Raw genomic sequence first — 15,728 nt, forward strand, 5'->3', positions numbered from 1 at the left:
TAGTTTGCAGGGTTCGTTCAGGGATCGTGCTCTGGTTAATGTTGGGGTTGGGTTCAGAGATCCCTAGTATAAAATTCTTTCACTTTCAGCGCAGACATAAACGTCTGCTGCTGGTGGTGGGCTTAGTTTATTTTCCCCGTAGATGTCCTTTCAGTCTAAACGTGCATAGTGGCCTTTGTAATAAATTTCCAACCGTTTTATTTTGGGAAGCCTCCTGCTGCTCTCTTCGATGTCAGTTTACAGCAAGCCGGTCTTACTACTGCTACTAACAGTTAAACTCCAAACACAGTGTTCGCTTTCCCTCCTCATATAGCATTAATAGATCGAATATTTTCTTTCAAATGACATTTTTATATTAACATTTTCCTTTTATGTGTTTGTGTGTGTGTGTGTGTATGCATTGTGTTTGTGTTTTCATGGATGCTGTCACATTCGTCAGTCTGTCCAGTTTCTTAGCTTAGAAAAAGTTGTTCACATTTTGGCATTCTTCCATTTGTAAATCTTTGAAAGCTTCAGCGATTTTGATACACAAATCTGTTTTTAAGCTAAAACTTTTATTAAGCTATTCACTTAGACAAGGGCATTTATTATTCGTAGTTGGGAATAGATGAAGTGATTGGAGATGTATGATGGCAGCCAGGGCGCCTTGAAAGCCAGAGTTGTAGTCTATCTCCACCCTGTTGTAGATCCAGTCTGGTCTGCTATCCACGTACTGGTCATATTCGTCTGGGCCCCCAACAATGGCCCCCGTTAAAACCTGCGGGTTAGGTTCAGCGCTGCCGGCCTCGTTTTGACCACAAGGGGCGGGTTTGTTCGGACAGGAAGCGCCCCTGTGGTGCGGCTGTAGAGGGTACCTGTCGCCGTAGCCCACCTCAAAACTGTAGCAGCCGCCGTTGTGGTGGTTGTCTCCTAGGATGTAGTTGATCTGTTCCACCGCCCACTTCCTGTAGCTGTCAACTTCTATACCAGCGTCGGCTGCAAGTAGAGCCAGAAAAGCAGAGTTGGCAGCAAGCCTGGAAAAAAAAATTAAATTGCAGTTTCTAAGTAAACTATCTTAAAATGTGTGCTTAGGTATCACTTGTGCTAACAAATCGTAATCAACGAAAACAACTGAATTTTATTACAGAAAAAACTTTATTTCATACACTAAAATACACAGCTTAAACATTGTGAAAGTTCCAAAAATAAAGGAGGTCAAATACTGATATAGTATCTATTGGGCATCACTACTTTTGAAACAAGGGCACATATAATAAAATAACTTTACTTGTTTTTATAGTGATACGAGTCGACCCGCGGCGTAGCATACGCCCCACTCACTTTTTTTTTCTGAGCCTCTCTCTCTGTTACTGCGAAAGTTACGTGGGGTAACTCTAACTTGCAAAATAAAATAGTTATCTTTCCATCACTTTTTCATCGTGGTGTACCGCATGGTTGGAGCACGAAGAGAATTATATATAGATATGTGTCTAGCGAAATTGAGAATAATTACCAAGAAAGATCCGTGCTCAGAGCACTTGATCAACAAGCTAAGGGAATGGGCATAGACACAAGATGGTCCAAGAGAGCCTCCGAGATAAAAGTTTAGCATAAAAACTAAAACTTCAAGGATAAAATCCGAGCCTTTCTGGAGTGTTCCACTAGATGATAAGTCTCAAAGGACTTCAAAGTTACACACAGGCTTATGGAATTTTATGCAAATTGACTAGTTTTCGTTTGGAGTAATTGTCCTTGTTACAGTGTAACACTAAACCATCGAAGCAGTTTTTTAAAGAATTTTAATAGAACCAGAATTACACCTCCATTTTTTATCCATTCCAAATGTCAACAGATTTGATTTATTTTCAAAAGTGATCAAATTACCTGCCCATAAGAATACAATGTAGTGTAGCCGCAGAATGTCCCACCACTATACTATACTTTTTTCCGCAAATATGGCAAAATGTTATGTAGGCTGCAGCTGAGAATGCAGTCACTCGAAACAAGTCTTACTATTATGCTGCTGAAAAAGGACTCGCGTTCGTGAAATACAGTTGATTCCTGAGTATGACTTATCACCAGATAACATGAAGAGCAGATCAAACATGCGCTTTGTTTTCCTTACCCCAAGGGTCCCCACTTCATGGCCCAGACCAGACCACACGGCGTGTACTGCATCGAGCCTCCAGGAAACCAGGCCTTGAAGTAGTTCGTGATGGCTTGTCTGTGAGAGAAGCTTTTAGTCTCTTCATACAGTAACTGCTGACAGGATACTGCGACATTGTTAACAAAGTCACATGAAAACACCGCCACAACAAAAAGACAATAGTGAGTTGATATAAGCTTTGTAACATACATATAAAAAAATGGTTAAAAAAAACAAAACAAAAACAAATTATATTAAGCATAGTTGTATCAATTTGGATTTGTCATGCAATTAAAGTTGTAATAGATCTAGACCAACAATAATAAATCTGTGTGATTGTTTTTGTTTAGCGCAACTTCATTCAATACACTATGATCCTATCACTTGTCTGGACAAGTTGGAAAAGGGGTTAGGGTTAGGTTTGCCGTGATAACGTTTTAAATGCATTCATAAAAAAAAAATTGGAACGACCTGAATTCGAACTCGAGGGTTCAAGCCTACTTAAGTCTCCTCAAGCCAACACACTAACCACCGTGCCAGGGTAGTGCTTGTGAAAATAGAAGGTTTTATAGTTATTTAATGTTAGTTTCAAACTTTAAAGCGGCCACCTATTTCGCTCTCTAGTCTGCACTGAGAAGTCCAAGTTCTTATAAAATTAGAAAGTTTATAGTTTATTGTTAGTTTAAATATTTTAGTCACATAACCACCTAATTTTCTACTTATTGCTTCTTTACCCTGAGATGTCTCTATGTAAAACAAAAATCAATTAATTACAACTAATGGATTAACTAATTGGTCATGTTTTTCATTGATTTATGTGTTGACGTCGACAGTGAATGATTGTTTGCAAAGTTTCAACTTAATCTGATAAAAGGATGTGGGAGAAATAAAGTGTACAAGATTTGAACCAGACAGACAGAGTTGATGTAGGTTTTGTCAAAAGATACTTACGTTCTTGGTTGTCAGAGGTCAGCGCCCAGTCAAAATCGTTGCTCGCAAAAGAGTTTGCGTCCGTCAAGTACTGGGCAGTTCCAGTGGCTCTGTAAAGCCAGACCGCAGCAACACAGAGTTCGTCCAGATAACTAACTGATGGGTAAGAGTTGGTCTGGTACGCGCCTCTGGTGAAGAAAAGGTCCACACGTAATATGAATGTAATGTGAACTTTGTTTTGTTTGAACAATTTTGATCTTTCCTTCAGTAATGAAGATTAAAACACCCAGGGCTGGATCCGAACTCAGAATAATCGGTGCGAGACGCATATCACTTGACAATGTGGTACTGTCCAGCCAAGACTCATACCACTCGACAGTGTGGTACTGTCCAGCCAAGGTTCATACCACTCGACAGTGTGGTGCAGTCCAGCCAAGGCTCATACCACTGGACAGTGTAGTACAGTCCAGCCTAGACTCATACCACTGGACAGCGTAGTACAGTGCAGCCATGGCTCATACCACTGGACAGCGTAGTACAGTCCAGCCAGGGCTCATGCCACTCGTCAGTGTAGTACAGTCCAGCCAAGGCTCATACCGCTGGACAGTGTGGTACAGTCCAACCAAGGCTCATACCACTGGACAGTGTGGTACAGTCCAGCCATGGCTCATACCACTGGACAGTGTGGTACAGTCCAGCCATGGCTCATACCACTGGACAGTGTGGTACAGTCCAGCCATGGCTCATACCACTGGACAGTGTAGTACAGTCCAGCCAAGGCTCATACCGCTGGACAGTGTGGTACAGTCCAACCAAGGCTCATACCACTGGACAGTGTGGTACAGTCCAGCCATGGCTCATACCACTGGACAGTGTGGTACAGTCCAGCCATGGCTCATACCACTGGACAGTGTGGTACAGTCCAGCCAGGGCTCATGCCACTCGTCAGTGTAGTACAGTCCAGCCAAGGCTCATACCGCTGGACAGTGTGGTACAGTCCAACCAAGGCTCATACCACTGGACAGTGTGGTACAGTCCAGCCATGGCTCATACCACTGGACAGTGTGGTACAGTCCAGCCATGGCTCATACCACTGGACAGTGTGGTACAGTCCAGCCATGGCTCATACCACTGGACAGTGTGGTACAGTCCAGCCAAGGCTCATACCACTGGACAGTGTAGTACAGTCCAGCCATGGCTCATACCACTCAACAGTGTGGTACAGTCCAGCCATGGCTCATACCACTGGACAGTGTAGTACTGTCCAGCCAAGGCTCATACCACTGGACAGTGTAGTACTGTCCAGCCAAGGCTCATACCACTGGACAGTGTAGTACAGTCCAGCCAAGGCTCATACCACTGGACAGTGTAGTACAGTCCAGCCATGGCTCATACCACTCGACAGTGTGGTACAGTCCAGCCAAGGCTCATACCACTGGACAGTGTAGTACAGTCCAGCCATGGCTCATACCACTCGACAGTGTGGTACAGTCCAGCCATGGCTCATACCACTGGACAGTGTAGTACAGTCCAGCCATGGCTCATACCACTCGACAGTGTGGTACAGTCCAGCCAAGGCTCATACCACTGGACAGTGTAGTACAGTCCAGCCATGGCTCATACCACTCGACAGTGTGGTACAGTCCAGCCATGGCTCATACCACTCGACAGTGTGGTACAGTCCAGCCATGGCTCATACCACTCGACAGTGTAGTACAGTCCAGCCATGGCTCATACCACTCGACAGTGTGGTACAGTCCAGCCAAGGCTCATACCACTGGACAGTGTAGTACAGTCCAGCCATGGCTCATACCACTGGACAGTGTGGTACAGTCCAGCCAAGGCTCATACCACTCGACAGTGTGGTACAGTCCAGCCATGGCTCATACCACTCGACAGTGTGGTACAGTCCAGCCATGGCTCATACCACTGGACAGTGTAGTACTTACTGTCCAGCCATGGCTCATACCACTGGACAGTGTAGTACTTACTGTCCAGCCATGGCTCATACCACTGGACAGTGTAGTACAGTCCAGCCATGGCTCATACCACTGGACAGTGTAGTACAGTCCAGCCATTTTTCGCTTCTTTGTGCGACTAACGTTTTTTAAACGTCGAAAACAAAATACAAGGAAAAAAAGTGAACATGAAAACATCGCAACAACAAGATTACTACTTGCCGAAGTTCTCGAATAGATCTAATACTTTGTATGTTAGATTTATTTACACTTCAAATGTTTTCCATTATAATGTAAACAAATGTTAACTTTATTTTATTACGAGCTTAAGTTGTAAAAACACACCTGTAAGACTTTGATGAATAGATTTTATATTCCATACATTTCAACTTTACTTTTCAGAAGTTTGTTAATTTGAGAACAATCGCTATAGAAGACCTCATCATTGACCTGCCATGTCACGACCTGTGATAGGTTGCAACCTCGTACTTCAGTGTTCAGGCCATCATTGACCTGCCATGTCACCACCTGTGATAGGTTGCAATCTCGTACTTCACTGTTCAGGCCATCATTGACCTGCCATGTCACGACCTGTGATAGGTTGCAACCTCGTACTTCAGTGTTCAGGCAATCTATAAGGTTTGGTCTGGGTTAATGTTTTGTTTTAAATTCTGCTTTTTTTTTCTACCGAGTGCCTCCTCTCTCCACTCCGGCGTCTGCTTCAACATTCTAATACTAAACTTTGTATTAGTTCTAAGGATACCAAACTGACCTCACCTGTAATCAGTAGCAAATTTGTACAATGTCTTGGCTTTGCTCAATAATTGGTTGCTGTAGGCGACATCTCCTTTGTCGTGGAACACTAAGTAGCCCGCAGCCAGAGCAGCAACAGTAGCACCTGCCACATCGCTGCCCTAGAGGGACACAACATATTTGTGATACATTTGGAATGACTGTTGTCAATATCTAGACGTTACTGTATTAGATAAACAAGAACGAAATGTCTTACTGGATGGGAGGCATTGGCTGCCTTGCAAGGTCTGTACATGGTCATGTCTTCAGGGCGGCCCCAGTAAGCTCTGTCAATGTCTTCATCGGCGACCTGATAGATGAACTCCTGCTTGCTAGAGTTCCAGGCTCTGGTGAAGTAGTCCAGCGGCCATTTGACCATATCATACATCTGAGTTAGCTGACCAGCACTTATGTAAGCATCCTTGTATCTGTTCAACAGTTGGAACAAATAGACTTCACCCTTCTAGAAGTTTTTTGGTACTACCATCAAGACATCGGGATTTATTCAGATTTAAATAAGTAAAATAGTAACAATGGCATATTACTATAAATAGCTTGATTATAGTTGTTTTCGGTGTAAAACAGGAAAAGTCGCTCATCCATATATTTTAAAAGGTTTATGATAATTTTTTCGCACTTTTTGGCACTTTAAAATCTTTATTGGAAGTACTTTCTCCTCAAGGATATATCATGGCGGTTTATTTGGTCATTTGTTTTTTTTTTAGTTTGTTCAATTTATTTCATCATCTCTTTCAAATTTTTCTCTTTTTTTTTTCTGTCATCTTACATTTTATTTGAGTTTCTTAATATCACCTCTACATTGCTCTATATTGTTTTCTTCTTTTTCAGTTTTACTGTAATTCATAGTTTCCCGAACTTTTTCTCTAAGATAACACTTCGTACATTCTGAGTATTGAGCAGAGCATTGCTTTTTTTTTCAGAGAGACTAATTCACGTGATGGCACAACTAGTTAATTATTCAAGTCGCTCGTGGAACACCTGTTCAGGTCCTGCGGAACAGCTTTTGGTAAACGCTTAAAGACAGTTAATCAAGGGTCCTAATAATTAAAATGCAAACTAGGAGGAGATTACTGGCTTCTAAATTAATCTTGCCAACCCCCAATGTTCAGAATAGTATATTTCAGAAACAAATACAAGCTATTGGGTACAAAGTACAAAGTTGTTGACTCTTGTCACTTTGAAAGTTGTTTTTATTTTTTTTTTCACCAGGTAAAAACTTCTGCATATTAAATACGTTTTGTTGACATATAAAATACATTTCAAAGAAACAAAATCTCATACACAATAAATTTACTATTTAATAAGTTAAAAAACAAATTGAGTTTATTTTTTTTTTTTACATCAGTGGTCACTTACTTGTACACTGACCACAACAGAAGATGCGTGGCCGCTGCCATGGGCAGTCCGAACTTGAGGTGGTCAGACCCGTCATACCACCCTCCGAGCACACAGTCGTCCAGCGCTGAATGACTTCGCCATGAGATCGGGTTGTTACCTGGAAGTTGTCCTGACCTGGCAAGAACACAAGTGTCACACTACTGACGACAGATTTAAAAATAAAACTGAATCATGTTGTATTGAATTAATGTTTAGTTCAAACGATTTGTTGAAAGTAATTCTCGACCGTATTTTGACGACTGTTTAATGAACTTTGTTTCGTTGCTGACGATTTTACTTTTTCAACTGTCCCTCTAATGCTTGGTAAGGTGCCAGAGTAGTCAGACTTGATCTCTTGCCTTTCGAAGGAGGAGGCAACATGAAAACTCCACCCACGTCCACCTTAAACGAATTCAGTTTATTAAACACATACAATTATATGAGACGAATGTTGTAACGTTGATTAAGAGCTGACCAGGAAATCTGTGATGCGTCTGTCTTTCAGGTTATAAGCACTGTTAAGGGTGCCTTCTTGAAGCTACGTCCCAGATTTGTGGAGACCAAATTGTGGGCACAATGTAAGCAAGAGGCTGAAACAGCGAACGTCACATACAAGTTTAAATATACAAAGTCAGCATTAGGGATCACATAGGAAAAATATAATGTATTAAATGTATAATGTATTATAATGTATTAAATGCAGCGAAGAAATCTGTCTGGACTGTTTAGTATTTCACTGTATCTCATTCACAATTTTTCTCTTGCTAAAATTATTTGGTCCCTAGTGCTGACTTTATGTGTGTCACATTCATTTACAAACATTCAATGACAGAGGTGTACGTACGCATCGTTATCCTCGTTTTGTTACTGAAATTAATGTCAATATAAGGATGGTGTCTTATCTTATCTTAAAGATTACAGACATTACTTCTAAACGCATTTCATGTGTCAATCTAATTATGCATGTTGATCAATAACTTAAAGTCTGTTAAGTCGTTGGTTTTCCTGGCTGATTCAGTCAACCCATTTCATTCTCTAAAGGCACTAGGGAGGATGAAGCACTTGTGAGAATTTGTTCTAGCGTATGGAATAAGAAATGTGTCTCTATCTTTGTGTCGTTCTGAGTATTTTATTAGGTTTTGTTTTTCTATTTGTAAATGATGTTTCAGTGTTTTATGTATTACAGCTACTTTACTTTTTATTCTTTTGTCCTGAAGTGTCTCTAGATTTCGCTCTTTATCAAGAGCAGAAATTTAGCCTGGTGTAAATCTGCATAATTTGCACACACCAAGTGATTTTTTATTTATTTATTTTTATTTTCTTGTAAAGTTTATAAGACGATTTATTTTGTCTTCCTTGTGACCTAAAGCTTCGCTTATAAAACAACACTTATAATCAGAGAAGGTTTTTATTTTAAAAATATTAATAAATTGTTAAGTCTTGAAAAAATTACAACTTATTTTCAGAATATGATTCGGCTTTCGAAGTTTGGTTCGCTTTGGATTATAAGTTCAATAAAAATTTAAAAAGCCATTAATTCTAACGCAGCTTATCCGGCTGTATCCACTGAACCCCATTCTTGATATTGAAAAGAATGTACGCATGAGACAAGTCTTACCTCTGGGCGTTATAAAATAAGATTGACTTGCCCAAAGCTGAGCTGTAGTTCTTGACACACTCCACTGGCCAGAACAACGTGAGACAAACCAAGCAGCCGGCCCACCACATGACTGCCTGTGGGATGGAGTAAAGACATTGACAACTCTCTAAAGCAACAAGGTATTTCTTTTTCAACTGCTTCAGTATTGAAATAATACAAATGTGAAATTTGTATTTGACAACTCAGCATTTATATAATGCAAGATTTGAATGTTGGAATAAGTTGTGTGAGAATGAAACTATCAGACTGTCTAGTGTTGGACCAGTGACGTGTTTTCCTCCAAAAGTTGTGTAAGAATGAAACTATCAGACTGTCTAGTGTTGGACCAGTGACGTGTTTTCCTCCAAAAGTTGTGTGAGAATGAAACTATCAGACTGTCTAGTGTTGGACCAGTGACGTGTTTTCCTCCAAAAGTTGTGTAAGAATGAAACTATCAGACTGTCTAGTGTTGGACCAGTGACGTGTTTTCCTCCAAAAGTTGTGTAAGAATGAAACTATCAGACTGTCTAGTGTTGGACCAGTGACGTGTTTTCCTCCAAAAGTTGTGTAAGAATGAAACTATCAGACTGTCTAGTGTTGGACCAGTGACGTGTTTTCCTCCAAATGTTGTATAAGAATGAAACTATCAGACTGTCTAGTGTTGGACCAGTGACGTGTTTTCCTCTAAATGTTGTATAAGAATGAAACTATCAGACTGTCTAGTGTTGGACCAGTGACGTGTTTTCCTCCAAAAGTTGTGTAAGAATGAAACTATCAGACTGTCTAGTGTTGGACCAGTGACGTGTTTTCCTCCAAATGTTGTATAAGAATGAAACTATCAGACTGTCTAGTGTTGGACCAGTGACGTGTTTTCCTCTAAAAGTTGTGTAAGAATGAAACTATCAGACTGTCTAGTGTTGGACCAGTGACGTGTTTTCCTCTAAAAGTTGTGTGAGAATGAAACTATCAGACTGTCTAGTGTTGGACCAGTGACGTGTTTTCCTCTAAAAGTTGTGTGAGAATGAAACTATCAGACTGTCTAGTGTTGGACCAGTGACGTGTTTTCCTCTAAAAGTTGTGTGAGAATGTAACTATCAGACTGTCTAATGTTGGACCAGTGACGTGTTTTCCTCCAAAAGAATCATGCTGAAAAAATCTATGCACGCCACACGTCAGTCTATGCACGCCACACATTAAACACATTGAACACACTAAACACATCTTTTTCCCATTTCTCTAATTACTTTAGTCTTCTATCTCACCGTTTTTTTTCTCTCATTCTCTTTTCTCAACCCCCTCCCCCCTCTCTCTCCTCTCTCTCTCTCCTCCGTAAAGGTAGATAAATCGAAGGTTTTCTTATGATTACGGAATGAAACTATGCGTGAGTGGGTTTGGCAACAAACGAATGTCTTCATTAAAGAAACGGCTTGGGTGAAAATGAAAGCCAAGAAGCTACGAGCAGAAACAGATCAAATTGACTTAGTTCGAACTCTACACGTGACCTGAATCGTAATGTACTCTCCAACTTAATGACTTCCAAATGTATTTATGTTCACCCTAATAGAAATAAATATTTCTGCTAGCTCAGCAGGTCTAAAGGTAGGTTTAAAAATCAATTTATGGGTAGGTAGCTATCAAATCTTTCTTACAGATCCTTTTGGAACTCGGTAGAGATTAAACTAGATCTAAGGGAGAGAGAAATAAAAGAAGTGATAGAAATGTGTGTACATGTCACACAGTCATAAGTCTATACTAGACTAAAAGGCGGAGACGATTCAGAATTGGGTGTGTAAGGGGGGAAGCGTTAGGGGCGTTTCGTCGTGAATAAATCAAAACAAAGTTGGATGATAATCTTGATGAAAAGGTTTTTTTTTAACAAGTGATCGCTGTATGCAAACATTGGCAACTAGTAGAAGTTTCCTAAATAGAATGAGCGAAAAGGTTCAAGACGGGAATATGTAAGTAAAGACATGTAAATGAAACAGAAAGTAACAAATGTCTAGTTTCATATAAGATTCCAACTTTTACGTTAGTTCCCTGCTGAATTAAGGCATAGAGTCAGGCATGCCAATACTATCTAAAATAATAGCAACCTTTTAACACGCTGTCTGTGTGCTGTGTACTTCATCCCAGAGTAGCAGATAGATTTCTATTCAAAGATTTCCAACTTACAAAGTCAATGTATGTACATTAAATTGACAAGCATTTCATATCATTTATTTCTATTTATCCGATATAATAATTTCATTACCTAAGAAAAAACAAACAAACACTAAATGCTATTCACACTTACCTATAATGAAGTTTTCAAGGAATCAGGAAATCTAAAGTTTACACTATTTCATCAACCAACATGTACTAAAATACTTTGGTACGCTTACAGAAATACCACTGATGTCATATCATTAGCCTGCACAATTTTTTTTAAACAAGTGAGTTCATAAAGTCATGGCTTTAACAAAACTTGATTAAAGAGTTAATTCGTTGTGTAGGCTTCTCTCAAGGTCGCAGTTATGTCGTTTTTTTTTAAAGCATGTGTTTCTTGATAAGACGAAAGTAGTATTTTACAGGACTACATGTGGACGGTAATGTCTCTGGAGAATAGGGCTCCACAGTCAAATGAACTAATGTTTAAGTTCAACTCAATGAACGAAGCTAATAGAAAGAAAAAAACAACACTTTTTAAAAAAAAATTCTCCTATACATAAATAAATACTTAGATAAGTTATAAAGCCAATAAAATATATTATAGCTTTTATATAGCGCGACTTTCATGCTTATAGCTCTTTGGTCCAATCTCAGTTGTGGACCAGTGGGGGTATCTAGGAGAAGGTTTTTCCGTGCTGCCTTTAGGAGTGTAAACACAACTCTGCCCAAGTTGGGTGTCGAACCTCGAGCCCCCTTCATAGGTAGCCAAGCCAAGCCAAGCTCAAGCGCTCTTAGCTTCTTGACCACGCTTAATTGACTTAAGAGTTGGCTGTGTGATAGTCTCGGAAGACTGTCTCGTGATAGTCTCGTAAGACTGTCGTGATGGTCGAAGGCCAGAACCTGATGCTCGTTTTCACCCCATTTCAAGTAGGATAGAGGGTTAGGGATTTAATAGGAATCTCTAAAGGAACATCTAACAATCTCTCTCGCTCTCTCTCTCTCTCCCTCTCTCTCGTATTCTCACACACATATACATACACACACGCAGAAACCCTGGTATATTGACATTTAAAACCCAAATTTTAAAAAAGAAATAGAACTTTCAAAATCAATTTAAAAATTCTATAATGATGGAGACACCTTGATTTGTAGAGAAAGTTATTTTCAAATGTATTCCCATTGAAACAAAGGAGTAAGTGTCCCTGTCAAGTCTATAAACATTACACCTACTCTACTATTCCATCAAATGTTGTATGTAACAAGCGATACAAACATCTTTAGTCGGAGCAAGGGAAAGTCAACTTGACTTGAAATAAATAAAGATGTTTAATTTTAGGATTTGAGCGCGTTTAGGGATCCACTCAGCTGCAAGTGCTACCTTATTAGCAGCTGTCCAAATAAAAAGATGAAATTAAGATTATATACCTCGAAGTCTACGAGGTTTCAATATAAAACTTTATTGTGAAGTGTTTTTGGTTGTTTGCTAAAATTGGAAAAAAATATTTCTAATCGTACAGTCTTATTATTGTTAGTCTAGAATAGTCTAGATCTATTACAAATTTAATTATAGGAGTAATCCAAACCAATTGATAGCTATACTTCATATAAACTTTGTTTTTTTTTAAAGTATTTTTAAAATGTTTTTTTTTTGGCGGGGGGGGGGATTATATCTACTACCACGTCAACCTTTCAGGTCAGGGGGTTGCGGTTTGATTTTTGTGCAGAAATCAATGTGTGAAGAAAATGAGTCAATTATATATGCTACTTATTTATATTTCAACTCGTTTGTATATTATGTCGGGTCATGTCGGGTTGTCGTTACAGGGTTTCACCGTATGGAAGCTGGTAGATACAGTCATCCCCCCCCCTCCCAGATAGGTCCTTTCATACTGGCATGAATTTGTTGCAATTATTTAAAGAAAAACTTTTGTTTTAGAAAATTTAAAATTCATATGAAGCTTGTGAATTTGGAACAAAATAGACGAGCTTTGAGCCCAAATATCTTTTCTCCTTTTCGCCTTTCCTGAATCTTATATAATTATATTGCATACACAACTTGGGGCATGTTCCTCTCTTGAATACATAAACTATCGGTAAACTGCTTAAAATACGTAGAATGAAACACATTGACATACTTTCCTTTCTTCTGCCCAACTTTTTTGTTAGAGTTTTGCTTGATTATATAGATAATAGTGAACAAATAGATGCTATCTTACTAGATTTTTCTAAGGCTTTTGACAAAGTTCACCACCATAGTTTGCTTAAAAAATTAAAATATTTCGGCATTAATGGTCCACTGCATCAGTGGATTAAAGACTTTCTGATAGGGAGAGAACAAACTGTAATAATAAATGGCTCTAAATCAACACCGATAACAGTAAACTCAGGTGTACCTCAAGGAACAGTCTTGGGTCCACTACTATTTTTAATTTACATAAATGATTTACCAAATTGCATTACTTCAGGAACAAAAGTCAGATTATTTGCAGACGATTGCATAATATATAGAACAATAAAAACAACACAAGACACAGATATTTTACAAAGAGAATTAGATGAATTACAGAAATGGGAATCAAATTGGAGCATGTCTTTCCACCCAGAAAAATGTCAGTTGTTAAGAGTAACAAAAAAACTAAAACAAATTAATTCCACTTATCTTATTCATGGCAAACCAGTAACACAGACTAAAAACGCAAAATACCTAGGTGTTATAATAAATGAAAAACTGTCATGGAATCCACATATTGATGAAACTACAAAAAAATCAAACAAAGCATTAGGATTTATTAAAAGAAATTTCTATAAATCAAATAAGAACATAAAACTAAAATGTTATTTAACCTTGGTTAGGCCAATAATAGAATATGCATCCTCTGTTTGGGACCCCTCAACTCAAGAAAACATTAAGAAACTAGAACAGACACAAAATAGAGCAGTGCGATTCATAACAAACGAATATTCACATTTGACTAGAGTAACACCTTTAGTAAAATCACTAAATTTAGAAAGCCTTCAGGACAGAAGGCTCAAAAGTAAAGTAGCAATAATACATAAAACACTGAACCATAATCTTCAAATACAAAAACAAAATTTAATAAAATACTCTGAAAGACACAAAGATAAAGGTACATTCCTCGTCCCATATGCTAGGACAAATTTGTACAAGTGCTCCTTCTTCCCTAGTGCAATTAGAGCATGGAATGGGTTGCCTGAGCTAGCCAGGAAAACCAGTGACTTGGCAGAATTTAAGTCATTGGTTAATATGCATGACTAAATGCATGACGCGTAGGACGTAATCATCTTCTTTTTTGAAGTAACGTCTGTATTATATAAGATAAGATAAGATATATCTAGTTCTGTACACAAGGAAGTTTCATACAAAATTATTTACCAAAATATGTACGTTTTTTTTGAATTTATCATACCCTCACATATCCGGGGTAACACATAAACTCCTTAAATTCTCTGAAAGCTTTTTGCAACCTGTGGAGCACATTTTGCTCATGGGAGTTTAATGTACTTTTTCTTTCTAAGCAATAATTCGGTTGTATTTTCAATGCAGGTGTACGGGCTATAAAATCGTGTTTAAATATGTATTTTAATATGTATCCGCTAAACCAATTCTTTTCGTTTTGCGCGCGTTAAAATGTTGGAATTTCCCCTGAGCGTTTAACCATCATTCTGGAACTTCTGCTGACCAAAACAGGCGTGTTACAAAAGGTTTTGCTTAACATGAAGAAAATCTCATGATGAATATCCCAAATAAAGACATACGCTACATGTGCCCACATTGTCATTGACACTTCAGTATCAGCCTTTATTTTCATGTATATATATAATTCTCTTCTTGGCTCAAGAGTCTGGACGAGAAGAAGAAGCAAAGGAAAAATCACTCTTTTATTTCTGCGGGTAGAGTTATCCCACGAGCCTTGCGTGTAGCGAAGTCATACAGTATATCATAAAAATTCAATTTTCCTACATAGATCACGCTCAATAGCAAGAATTAACAAATGTTTGAATCTATCTACGAGAATTGTTGAACTAAAGTAATTCTTCATTAGTTTGAGGTGTGAAAAGCTTCTTTCACCAGACTCATAAATTACGGGATAGTGCCGTTTTTTTTTATCGCGCGTAGGATTGGCATTTTCCTTATTGAATTGCACCCCAAAAATGACTAATTTGTCTATATATTTCAGGAGATTCGTATGAGTTTTTAAAAATAATTTCCTGATATTTCCATGACTTTTTCGTATATTTTGCAATTTCAGGAGATTTTCAGGAGCTCCTGGTAAATTGACATGAGGCAGCCGGAAATCTGTTATAAGTTATAAAATGGTTTAATTTAATAATTTATACACTTAGAATTAGCGCGGGTCCTATGGAAGTGCGGGGCCCACTGCGGTCGCATAAGTGCGGAGCCCACTGTGGTCACCTTAGGTCGGCCTGCAAAATAGCGGCGTATGCTACGCCGCCAGTCGACTAGTTTTACTTTATTTCACTTAATTTGACCTGCCCCCTTTAATCAGTCTGTCAGTACGAATCTCAAAAACAAACAAGGTTACAAAGACAGTTTGTGTGGAAACACAAACTCAAAATCGGCCCCCTAAGTGGTCCACCCAGGCAGGTAAAAAGGCAGGTTTCAATATTTTCAGAAAGAAAATCAGAATAAAATTCTATCAAAGGCAAATGACAGAGGAGAATGGAGGTTGACATATCATGTGTGGTGCCCCAACGG

General features: G+C 38.8%; 1 protein-coding gene across 1 annotated transcript; it reads right to left on the reverse strand.

Annotated features, from left to right (window-relative positions):
* Window positions 1-533: 533 nt before the first annotated feature.
* On the reverse strand, window positions 534-11,291 carry LOC106054793 (endoglucanase A-like). The gene is made up of 8 exons (XM_013210823.2): window positions 11,136-11,291; window positions 8,822-8,937; window positions 7,183-7,338; window positions 6,023-6,233; window positions 5,791-5,927; window positions 3,077-3,243; window positions 2,105-2,252; window positions 534-1,013 (listed from the first exon to the last, which is right to left on the reverse strand). Exons 2-8 carry the CDS (start codon window positions 8,929-8,931, stop codon window positions 563-565), a joined length of 1,380 nt encoding a protein of 459 aa, XP_013066277.2. The 5' UTR covers window positions 8,932-8,937; window positions 11,136-11,291; the 3' UTR covers window positions 534-562.
* Between the last annotated feature and the right edge of the window lie 4,437 nt (window positions 11,292-15,728).

This window comes from Biomphalaria glabrata, chromosome 11 (assembly GCF_947242115.1).
Source record: "Biomphalaria glabrata chromosome 11, xgBioGlab47.1, whole genome shotgun sequence".
Lineage (NCBI taxonomy): Eukaryota > Metazoa > Mollusca > Gastropoda > Planorbidae > Biomphalaria > Biomphalaria glabrata.